Below are 12669 nucleotides of genomic sequence, written 5' to 3'. Positions count from 1 at the left end.
TACCTGCATGCTAGCTTTCTGTGTTTCTTGCACAAGGACACCCAAATCTCTCTCAACACCAACATTTGAAAGTTTCTCACCATTTAAAAAAGATTCTGTTTTTCTATTCTTCCTACCAAAGTGAGTAACCTCAGATTTCCCTACATTATACTCCATCTGCCACCTTACTGCCCACTCACTTAGTCTATCTATATCCCTTTGCAGACTCTGTGGGCTGGATTTTGGTGTAGGAGGCGGGACTACAACTTTCCGGGTTGTAGTCCCGCCTCCATCGAGTTGTGGCCAACCCACGCGATATTCACTTGATTGACCTTGTTGAGCCCGCCCAGCGGGCTCAGCAGGCCAATTGAGGGCCACCCAGCAACAGGAGACATCACAAATTGACGTTTCATCTGTCAAAAGCTTTTGACAGATGAAATATCAGCGTTTGACAGCTGTTTGAAGCTGTCAAACACTGACAATCTGTACTCCAAGTTCATTCCTTCCTCTCAGGCTGATTTAGAGATCTCTCCAGAACAGAAAGCTGAATGCTGCAACTTTTGATAGCTCGCGGCCATTCTGCTTTCTGTGCCAGTGAGATGAGGGACTCCCGAGACCTGAAGGAAGGAAGGCTGTAAAGGTAAGTAAAACTTCTTTAAACACTTTACACACACCAAACACACTTACCTCTGCACTCATGCACCCATCACTCACCTGAACACCGGACATCTCAAACCCTCCAAGCCCTTCAGCCCGACGGTCCGCCTCGCTAACTTGGCGTGGTTTGGAGCCGTCGAGAATCCCACACTTCAGCAATAAAAATAGGGATTAGGCTAAAATCTGCCTGGGGAGGCGGGTCCCAGCACAGGTCGGTTAGCCGCCTCCTTTGAAACTGGCATGGAGGCGGGTTGGGTTCGTGCCCCCGGATTTCGAGATTTTAGCCCCCCACACGCCTCCAATCCCGCCTCCACGGCCCAATGAAAATCCTGCCCTTTGTGTTCTCCTCACAGCTTACTGTCCCACCTAGCTTTGTATCAACAAACTTGGATACATTGCACTCAGTCCCTTCATCTAGGTCATTAATATAGATTGTAAATAGCTGAGGCCCCAACACTGATCCTTGCGGCACCCCACTAGTTACAGCCTGCCAACCTGAAAAAGATCTGTTTATCCCTACTCTCTGTTTTCTGTCCGTTAACCAATCCTCTATCCATGCTACTATATTGCTATTTCTTCAGCCACCTCTTTTAGAACCCTAGGATGTAGGTTGTCAGGTCCAGGGGATTTGTCAGCTTTTAGTCCCATTTGTTTCTCTAGTACTTATTCTCTACTTATATTAATTATGTTAAGTTCCTCACCCTCATTAGACCCTTGGTTCCCCACCATTTTTGGTATGCCTTTTGTGTCTTCTACTGTGAAGACAGATACAAAATATTTGTTTAATGTTTCTGCCATTTCCTTATTTCCCCATAATAATTTCTCCTGTCTCAGTCTCTAAGGGGCCAATGTTTATGTTTGCTACTCTTTTCCTTTTTACATACTTGTAGAAACTCTTACAATCTGCTTTTATATTTCCTGCTAGTTTTCGCTCATTCTATTTTTTCCCTTATCAATTTTTTGGTCAACCTTTACTGGTTTCTGAAATTCTCCCAATCCTCAGGCTTACTATTATTCTTTGCAACATTATAAGCTTCTTCTTTCAATCTAATGCTATTCTTAACTTCTTTAGTTAGCCACGGTTGAATCATTTTTCTCGTGGAGTTTTTGTTTCTCAATGGAATGTATTTTTGTTGAGAATTATGAAATATTTCTTTAAATGCTAGCCACTGCTTATCTACCTTTTAATCTATTTTTCCAATCTACCTTAGCCAACTCGCCCCTCATATTCGCTAAGTGACAGGAAACAGAGAGTAGTGGTGAAAAGTTGTTTATCGGACTGGAGGAAGGTACATAGTGGTGGTCCCCAGGGGTCAGTACTAGGACCACTGCTTTTCTTGATATATATATTAATAACTTGGACTTGGGTGTACAGGGCAAAATTTGCAGATGACACAAAACTTGGAAATATAGTGAACAGTGAGGAGGATAGTGATAGACTTCAAGAAGACGTAGACAGGCAGGTGGTATATGGTAGGAAGAATGAGGAGAGGCAATATAAACTAAAGGGTACAATTCTAAAGGGGGTGCATGAACAGAAAGACCTGGGGGTATATGTGCACAAATTGTTGAAGGTGGCAGGGCAGGTTGAGAAAGCGGTTAAAAAAGGGATCCTGGGCTTCATAAATAGAGGCATAGAGTACAAAAGCAAGGAAGTTATGATGAACCTTTATAAAACACTGGTTCGGCCTCAACTTGGAGTATTGTGTCAAATTCTGGGCACTGCACTTTAGGAAGGATGTGAAGGCCTTAGAGATGGTACAGAAAAGATTTACAAGAATGGTTCCAAGGATGAGGGACTTCAGTTACGTGGATAGACTGAAGAAGCTGGGGGTTGTTCTATTTAGAGCAGAGAAGGTTGAGAGGAGATTTGATAGAGGTGTTCAAAATCATGAGGGGTCTAGACAGAGTAGATAGAGAGAAACTGTTCCCATTGGCGGAAGAGTCGAGAACCAGAGGACACAGATTTAAGGTGATTGGCAGAAGAACAAAGGCGACATGAGGAAAAGGTTTCTTATGCAGCGCGTGGTTAGGATCTGGAATGCACTGCCTGAAAGGGTGGTGGAGGCAGATTAAATCGTGGCTTTCAAAAGGGAATTGGATAAGTACCTGAAGGAAAAAAATGTGCAGGGGGAAAGGGCGGGCACGGGCTCGATGGGCCGAATAGCCTCCTTCTGTGCTGTAACCATTCTATGATTCTAGATAGTGTAAATATGTTTTCAATGGCTGAAAGGTTGATAACGAGAAGAGACAGATATAAGATGATTGGCAAAAGAATCAGAGGTGACATGAAGAGAAACCTTCACAGGAGTGTTATCAAAATTTTTTTAACACTGAGCCATATAAGGAGATGCTAGTGCAGATGACCAAAAGCTTGGTCGAAGAGGTAGGTTTTTAGGATGAAAATTTAAGGCAGATGAAATTCAACACAGAAAAGTGTGAGGTGAAACATTTTGGTAGGAAGAATGAGTGTGAACTGATAATTATCCATAGATTAGATCTGACTGTACAGGTGTTTCAGATCAGTGTAGTTTAAGGATCCACTTCAGTCACCTACTAAACAACAACTTGCATTTATATAGCACCTTTAGAAAAACTTCCCAAGGCGCTTCGCAGCAGTTTATTGGAAAGCCTTTATAAAATATCAAAATAGTTACTAGTGTTTTGATCATAAATCAATGCCTGCCCATCTTAAAAGGAAATTTTGCTTTGTAAGTTGTTGCAAAGGAGCATCATAGAGAATTGAGAGATTCCTGGAAACCACAACATGTGCAGCGGGATGTTTAGGAGAAATTTATAAAAGACTACAAAAGCAGTCATTGTAGGTTGAACTTTAATAGACTTTATATACTTTGTTGCCTAATTCTGATATTTCATTTTGATAAATGTTATAATTTTAGCATACTTTATATGTACTTGTGTATAAACTGACCTGTGTGTAAAATGACCACCCCCCTCCCCCTGCCTTTCCAAAATTTCACCTAAAAGTGTGACTTGCATAAGATGGGGGTCAACAGTCTATCCACTGAGATTGTCACTTGCATGCCAGCTGCTGTGATAAATACTGTTTTTTTTTTTACATAGAATTTACAGCACAGAAACAGACCATTTGGCTCAAATGGTCTATACTCCACATGAGCCTCCTCCCACCCTAGTTCATCTAACCTTATCAGCATATCCTTCTATTCCTTTCTCCCTCATGTGCTTATCTAGCTTCCCCTTAAATGCATCTATGCTATTTGCCTCAACTACTCCATGTGATGTTTTCTTTTTTTCGTATTTCACTCAGTCCATCTTATTTGTTGTTTTCCCTCTTCTCCAATGCTGAGATATTTAAATAGCAAGTCTCCCCCTCAACGTCTGTTCTGTTTCTTCTGATTCCACTCAGCAAAAGGTTGAGGAGGAAAGTTGCCTTTTAAATGCCACGTACTGCACAAGTGAAGTATGGCAGCTGACTGCAGTAGCTGGTAGGAGAGCTCTGGCACAGTGCTGCTGCTGTTTTCTTTTATTCGTTTATGGGATGTGGGAATCGCTGGCAAGGCCAGCATTTATTGCCCATCCGTAATTGACCTTGAGAAGGTGGTGGTGAGCTGCCGCTTTGAACCGCTGCAGTCCGTGTGGTGAAGGTACGCCCACAGTGCTGTTAGGGAGGGAGTTCCAGGATTTTGACCCAGTGACGATGAAGGTTCATTGTCTTTGTGATTACTTTGCTGGGAGGGATACGTGAGGAAAGATATGACTTGTGTGTAAGATGCCCCACCAATCTTTAACCCCAAACCTCAACCTCGCCATCTCGAGTGACCTCACCCCTTCCAAGGTTGTGATCATGAGGATCACTAACCGCCTCCCCTTTCCCCTTACCACTGACATTTCCCTTGCCATTTCTCAACCCCACCACCCTTACCATCCACCCTTTTCTCCCAACTCGCTCACTAATTCAATATCTAAAAGATCTAGGGATGATGCCATCGCCACTGTACTGCACACTGCCTCATCACACCTGGATAAGAGGAACACCTATGTGAGAATGTTGTTCATTGATTATAGTTCAGCATTCAATACCATTATCCCCTCCAAGCTTGTCAACAAGCTCAGTGAGCTAGGACTTAACACCTCCCTATGCAACTGGATCCTGGACTTCCTGACGGACAGACCCCAGGTGGTGAAAATAGGCAGTAACACCTCCTCAACACTGATCCTGAACACGGGAGCTCCCCAGGGTTGTGTGCTCAGCCCCCTTCTGTACTCCCTGTTTACTCACGATTGCGTGGCCACGCACAACTCCATCATCAAGTTTGCTGATGACACTACCGTTGTAGGCCTGATCACAAATGGTGACGAGACAGGCTACAGGGAGGAGGTAAGAGCTCTAGCAGAATGGTGCAAGTACAACAACCTCTCCCTCAACATCAGCAAAACAAAGGAGATGATCGTGAACTACAGGAAGCGGCAGGGGGAGGGACACATCCCAATCTACATCGAAGGGGCTGAGGTGGAGAGGGTCAGCAGCTTCAAATTCCTGGGTGTATTCATTACGGAGGACTTAACGTGGTCACATCACATCGACGTCGTAACAAAGAAGGCATGCCAACGCCTGTTCTTCCTCAGGAGACTGAAGAAATTTGGAATGGCCCCCCAGATTCTCACCAACTTCTACCGGTGCACCATCGAGAGTATCCTGTCCGGCTGCATCACTACCTGGTATGGCAACTGCACCGCCACAGACCGCAAGGCTCTACAGATGGTGGTGAAAGCTGCACAACATACTATAGGAATTAAACTACCTGCTGCCCAGGATATCTACCCCGAGAGGTGCCGGGGGAAGGCCCTGAGAATCATTAAAGACGTGAGCCACCCCAGCCACAACCTCTTCGCCCTGCTCCCGTCCGGTAAGAGATACCGAAGCATACGGTCTCGTACCAACAGGTTTCGAAACAGCTTCTACCCCCAGGCCATAAGACTCATGAACGTATAATTTATTATTATTTATTACTGTTGTTTTATTTATTACTGTATTTCTATTAGTATTTTATCATTGTTATGCCATATTTATTCCAATGTTGGGAGGACTCGTAAAAATCAACATTTCATTGTGCAGTGCACACGTCTGCTGCATATATGACAAATAAAATTGAATTGAATTGTATTGTATCAAACTCCCAACTTCCTCTCCTCTAGGCTTCTATCTTATGATACCTCTGCTGCTGTTGACCAACCCACAAAATCACTCAATGTCTCCTATTCTTACTATGGTCATTATCTTGGCTCGTTTAAGTTCTGTGGCAACAAACTTGTGTGTGCCTGGCCCACAAGTGTCTCACTCATTCATTGCAGATCTGTCTTGACCACATTAATTACTATCCAGGCCTCATTTTTTCCATGATGAACCACCTCTTCAAACCCCTTCCTTCTCTCCCCACAACCCATATTTTCTCCTACGGTACCAAATCTTGATCTCTAAGTTTGAGACTACCCCTGCAGCTGTCGATGCTGCCGCCTTCCCTCTCCCCATTCTCAGTCCCCTGTGATCCCCTGCCATTCTGCAGTTTCCTCTTCCAACTTGCCTGCCCACCCCACCCCCAAGCTCATCCCTTCCATGAGACCCACCTCATGCTCCCTCAATCCCCTTCTAATTCAGCTAAACACTCAACTATTCTCCCTACCTCCATGCTTGATTATATCCTCATAACTAACCTCTCTGTGACTGTGACCGTGACCATGGTGTTTTATCTCTCCTTGCTCACCTTGACCTTTTTTTTGGCATTTGCGGTTGACCATGCCATTCTCCTTCATCCCTTTTCCTCTATTATCCAGCTACCTGGGGTTGCTCTTTCATGCTTCTACTCCTACCTGTCTCAATGTAGCAAGCAAATCTTGAGCAATAGCTTCTTTTTCCATCTACCCAATCCATCCAGCACGTTCAACTTCAGAGTTCCCCCAAGGATCCATCCTTGCCAGCTCCTCTTCCTCATTTACATGCTATTCGTAGGTGACATCATCACAGGCATGAGGCCAACTTGCATATGTGTGCATATATCTACTTCTCTTGATCAATTAGCCTAGCTTTGTCCTGTCTGCAGACAGCATTTGCACAGCTGAATCAAGCCATATGAAAATTGGGTGACCTGCTAAATCTAGGGCTGAACTTAAGTTCCTACATCAATATCCTCGTCAATTCCTTCCATGGCCTCATTCCACTATTTTACCTAGAATTACATGGAATATACAGCACAGAAACAGGCCATTGGGCCCAACCAGTCTATGACTGCATTTATGCTCCACTCGAGCCTCCTCCTCTATCTGCATAACCCCTTCTCCCTCATATGCTTATCTAGCTTCCCCTTAATTGCATCTATACTATTCGCCTCAACTACTCCCTGTGGTAGCGAGTTCCGCATTCTCACAACTCTCTCGGTAAAGAAGTTTCTTCTGAATTCCCTATTTGATTTCTTAGTGACTATCTTATATTGATGGCCTCTAGTTTTGCTCTTCCCGACAAGTGGAGACACTGCGGGCTTGATTTTGTTACTGGGGCAGGCTGGGGTTGTGTAATCCGCTTTTCGTGTTAGCCACCCGATTCTAAATCGATGTGGGAGAATGATGCGATCTTAACTTAAGTGGGCAATTGAGTTCCAATGTGTGGGAACCCATGGCTCAATTAGTTCTTTCAGTCTGAAACTCGCCTCTGATGATGTCATCATTGCTGCTGCATTTAAGGTCTGCAAGGAGCCTTGCTTCTTCTGCAGACTGCCAACCTTTTGGCCTTTCATGTTAGAGGGACCTGGAGGCAGAATGACCAGCGAGAGACCTAGGTCTGCTCCCAGGTTGGATGACGTTGCCCTGCAAACTTCAGTGGAGGGAGCAAGAACCAATAAAGAGGTGCTCTTCCCTTCTTCAGGGAGGAAGAAACCTCCCCAGCAGACCAAGGCTGTGTGGATCCAGGTGGCCCAGGAGGTCAACTCTTTGTCGATAACCCGCAGAACCTGGCTTCAGTGCAGGAAGAGGTTTCATGACCTTCTGCGCACTGGAAAAGTGAGTATGACTTTCCCATCACCCTCAATCTGATCCCCATTGCCTCTCCGCACCAGCACTCAGCTTTAGCAATCTCTTCCTTCACATCCCACTTGACACTGACATCCATTCACCCTTACCCATTCCCCCTCTCTCTATGGTCACATTCATCTAACTATTCGACTATGCAGCCCTCACACTCCCTATCTCTGTGATGCTATGAAAACAACTTGCAACACACAGGGAGGGCCCTTGGTCTTGCCACCTCACTCCATCTTTGTCTCCTTCTAAGCATCTATGCTATTGATTCTCTACACTCACTCCTTCATTCTCACTCAAACTCCACTTGTCTCCTTCATTGCAGGAAAAGAGAGCTCACAATAAGAGGGAAAGAGTGAGGACAGGAGGAGTGCCACCCTCAGTAGCCCAGCTCACCCCCTGGGAGGATGCGGTCCTGCAGATCGTGGGAGTGGAGGACGATGCGCAAGTGGGGGACGGACAGACAGGTGCATCACAGCAAGCTGGTGACAGAATAGTTTTCCATCTCTCTCATTGACATTGCATGAGTCACTGATAATGATTCTGAAGCTCTAACAGATGGACTTATGATCATCTGCAATATGCAATGTGCATGTAACTTTGGCATCACATCTCTGACTCTTTCCTTTACTCCCCCACAGGACCATCGCAAGCACCCATCCCCACTAGCCAGGAGGAAGAGCCTGAGCATCCAGACTCCTCAGAGGAAGCTGCAACCTCTGAGGGCGCAGCGTCAGCAGAATTCAGCGCACCCAGCACCAGCGCAGACACTCACACCTCGGTGGGACCTTCGTGAGATAGAGTAGTGTTGTCACCTGGTGTATCACAGCTCACAAGTGAGCATCAGCAGATGGTGGAGACAGGGACAGCAGTGGAGAGTCCTCGTCGGAGGGCGCAGGACTCTGCCAGCTCAGCTCAGCTGCATGTCGACCCTCTGCCTCTGGGTCCATCCACAAGATCAGCGGTGCTGGAACTCCAGGAACAGATGCAGGAGTCTCTGGCAGGTTTTGTCTCCAGGGTCGCTGCGAGCGTGGAGCGAATGGAGGAGTCCATTGCGAACATGAGCAGAGCCTTTGTGGAGTCATTGGCATCACCATGGAAAGGATGGCAACCTTCACGGAGGTGATAAGTTGCCAGAGTGCAGAAAACATGGTGAGTGTTCTGAATAGAATGACATTTCTGGAGGAGCGATGATCATCTATTGAACAGGGAAACCAGACCTTCATGGAAGTCCTTCTGAGTAGGATTGCCAGTGCAGATACAGGTCCCCATGGCCCCCCCTGATGTGCAGCAAGGTGCTATCAAGCCACTTGCAAGGGGGACCTGACCCATGAGAGGGATGTTGGTGGCAGACAGCAAGGAAGTGGGGGCTCCTCTCCAAGCACTCACACTTCCATGCCACTGCAGAGGCCTCGGTCAGAGCCCCACCAGAGTTCACACCCAACTGAGATCGGCGTCTCAACCCCTGCACAGCCGCAGGAGCAGCAGACTGTTGGCGAGCCCTCACAGGTTCGCAACCCCAGAGGACGCCCACCAAAGGTGTCGAGACAGGAGCAGCAAGAAAGTGAGCAAGGGGCCTCCACATCTGCTGAAGCCACAGGGGAAGCACCACGTAGGAGCACGCGTAAGAGAAAGATAATGCACAAATAGTCACAAGGGTAGTCACTTGGGTGAAATTTGGTATTGTAAATAAAAAATCTGAAGGCTACTGGTACAGTTGTGGCATGTGTCATTTCGCTAATGGGACTTCCACATTGAGTGCTTAGAATTACTTGGTATATGCCTCAGTTAAGGAAGCGCTCAGTGAAGGTGGCGAGAGGGGTTTCCCAGGAGGTCACGCTGGAGATGGGTGTCAGGCTCCAAACTTCCACAGCTGTGGTTATGCCTTCTAAAAGTTCCCCCAGACCTGAGACAAAGTCCTGCCACCTGCAAATGATGGCTGATCAAATATCCTATTTAATGGTGGAGCTGCAGCTTATAGTCGGCAATCCAATTGTGCTCCCACCAGGTTTCACCGTCGTGTTTCAGAGCAGGTGTGCTTCACGTCGGAAAAGAGTTAAAATCACCAAGGCCTTTCAAAATGTGATAATCGAGGCAATTTAGTGCTTGTTAAGGGCCTATCCTGCCTCTTCGTGGGCTTCAATTTCACATTCCATTTCTAACAAACAAAATCACTAATTATTCACAAACCTTTTTATCTCTCCTTTTTACATTTTGTATAGTGAAATTTAAGCTTCTAATGAATTTATTGTGGCGGGCGTGTTAACGTATAATTGACTCTTTCTATAAACGTATCTATCTCAGTGGATTGTGGTGGAGCACAAGGCATGGTGTTGTGAAAAGTGATCAGCTCTGTTTGTAGCCTTGTGCTACTATTCCTTCTGTTCTGTCACTATAATTCATTAGGAAAAAGGGAAATTCTATGCCTGTACCCTTGTACTGTAATACATGTTCTATTGGTGTAAGTCAACCTATTTTACAACATTGTCCACTGCTGTAGATTTATTTTTTTAGTTTTGTGCAAGGCCAGAAGAAGTAATTTTGAGATAACAACAGAAAATGCTGGAAATACTCAGCAGGCCAGGCAGCATCCGTGGAGAGAGAAACAGAGTTAACGTTTCAGGTCTGGGACCCTTCATCAGAACTGGAAAAAGCTGGAGATGTAACAGATATTAAGCAGGTGCAGAGACAGGGTGGGGGGTTAGGAGGGGAGGAAGGAATAGAAAGAACACCCTGTGCTTTTGTAAGAGGCAGGAAAGATAAAATGTTGCAAATGGGAATGGCAAAAATTTTGAGAATAGCTTTTTAATGATTTTGAGCTGAATTTCTGTTAGAAATCTGGTTATATATTTGAAATTAGTGCAAGATCTCATATAGCTAAGTATATTTTCAGGCTTTTGGTTATTGTCAAATGTGAACGTGACAATGAGCATTGGAAAAGGTGGGACAAGGTTGCTGCAAGTCGAACAAAGCTAAGTCAAATTGGAAACGGCCCCAGACCAAAAATGTGCAAACTCTGTTGCTGTTTAATTTTCTGACTGGCTATGACGTAGGTTCACGTAAAATCTCAGATCTACTTTGATCCATTGTATATGTTTTCACTTGTAAATCCTGCTTTTTAAATTGACCACATCTGTGAACACCAGTGGACTGTACGAAGACATTCATTCATCTCGTTTGCAGTTACTGAGCTGATGAGCATTGCATGTAGTGAACAGATGGTTAAGAGAGTGTGTCCAAGAGGGTAATTGGTGCTCGAGGCTTCAAAAGGAAACAATTATTGTGCGTGCTTCAAAATTCCAGCTTAACTATTTTATAAAATAACCGTGCCCAATTCATGCATTTACTGTGAGAATACTGACAAAAATTTACATGGAGTGTTGATTTTATTTTATAGAATAAAAGGCAACTGAAAGCTAGATGCTTTTTGTAGTGAAACTGAAAGAATATTTCCTACAAAAAATGACAACCTATTTTACAACTTTGTGCATTCTATTTATTACATTTTGCTGAACCACCAATACTTTCTGTTAAACAACAAATCTATTAAACAGTTTTAATAGTTTTGATTGTTATAAAGTAAATTGTATCACTGTTTATTATCCATAATGCTTTTAGATCTGACCAACCAATTTGCTGATTGTGATAGGTCACTATTTAAATTACCGACATAACAAAATGATGTATGTTGAATTTGTTTGGTATCTTAAATCACTTCATTTCATCTCACTTAAACTGTTTTAATTTTGCAACACATCAAAATCACACTTAACCAATAAAATGCAGCATTATATGTTTTATTGCCTGAAAATCTGAAGTACAAAGTACATACTGATAAAATTGAATTTTCTGTCATAAAAATTCAATCATTAATTTACATTGGTGCAAACAATAGGTGGAACTACCTTAATTAGCTGCTGTGTAGGTAATTTTCACATTTGCATCAAATTGTTTCACAATATTCCTTTCAGTTTTTACGTTTTAGATGTTTGTACTTCCTCTAGGTATTTTGCAGTAATACATTTTGCCTTTTTTAAATCTGTAGATCAGTATTCGGTGCTGATGGCTGCCTGTGCGAGCAGTGAGTCCGAGGAAAAAGTGGTGAAATGTGTAGAGCTGCTGTTATCCAGAAATGCAAATCCAAATACTTTCAGCAGGTACGAACATTTACTGTATAACTGTAAACCGCATTTGTGAAACGGGACCAAGAGCAGTTTTCAATCCTCTCAAGACTCATATCCTTTCCTAATAACAAAACCCAGAGTGGTTTGGTCAGAGGTCTAGAAGCAAATTTCTAGATGGCTGGAGCAGAGAGAATTAAGATGACAAAAACAGGGGAAATAAAACTGCAGGATAAAGTTTTACACATTTGCGCTCTACAATTCTACATTCTTGCAAAGCCTTTAATAAATAATATCATGCTGTGGTAGTTGCAGCAGATAATGCACTCTAGTTTCAGCTTCAAGACCCAAGGTTCAAATATCAGCCTCATCTTGACTGTGTGTCAGAGAGAGCTCTCGAGGAGCCTTCCCCTCCTGGGATGTTGGCCAGGGAGCACCATTCAGAGCCTCCCTGCAGATGTCCATGGGTAGGAATTCACTGCCTTTCTGATCAAAGATGCAGTGCAAATGCAGAGAAATGTTTTTGGCTGAAGGGGAGGCGGGGAAGAACAGCCCATAGCATGCAGGAGTTATTAAAGCATTTGTTTGAAATCAATGAGTTAGGTAGTGAGGTCATAAAAGTCCTACATATTCAGTTGTTGCCAGGAAGCGGGGTTGAGGCCATGACACTGGAAGAAACCGTTTGAACCATTAGACTCTGTGTCAGGGCCATAAAGTAATGAAATTATCCCTACATTCTGTTGGAGTTTAATCTTGTAGTCCACACATACAGCTCTAATCAATTGCTTTGCACAGATGACCCATCCGGAATAATTATGTTCCAGCATATTTGACTCTCTATTTAATTTTGCAACCTTCAACC

General features: G+C 44.2%; 1 protein-coding gene across 3 annotated transcripts in view; it reads left to right on the top strand.

The window, feature by feature from the left end:
* The window catches only part of asz1 (ankyrin repeat, SAM and basic leucine zipper domain containing 1), a 110104-nt gene that overhangs the window by 46766 nt on the left and 50669 nt on the right, over positions 1-12669 (top strand). For all 3 annotated transcript variants that reach the window (XM_086009185.1, XM_086009184.1, XM_086009186.1), the window contains exon 4: positions 11732-11843. In XM_086009185.1, the coding sequence (XP_085865311.1) occupies positions 11732-11843 (112 nt within the window). The remainder of the gene's footprint in view (positions 1-11731; positions 11844-12669) is intronic.

This window comes from Somniosus microcephalus, chromosome 16 (genome assembly GCF_052327205.1).
Source record: "Somniosus microcephalus isolate GS21.2 chromosome 16, FLI_Smic_1.0, whole genome shotgun sequence".
NCBI lineage: Eukaryota > Metazoa > Chordata > Chondrichthyes > Squaliformes > Somniosidae > Somniosus > Somniosus microcephalus.
Note: the sequence above shows the minus strand (reverse complement) of the source record. Positions and strands in the feature narration are given on the sequence as shown.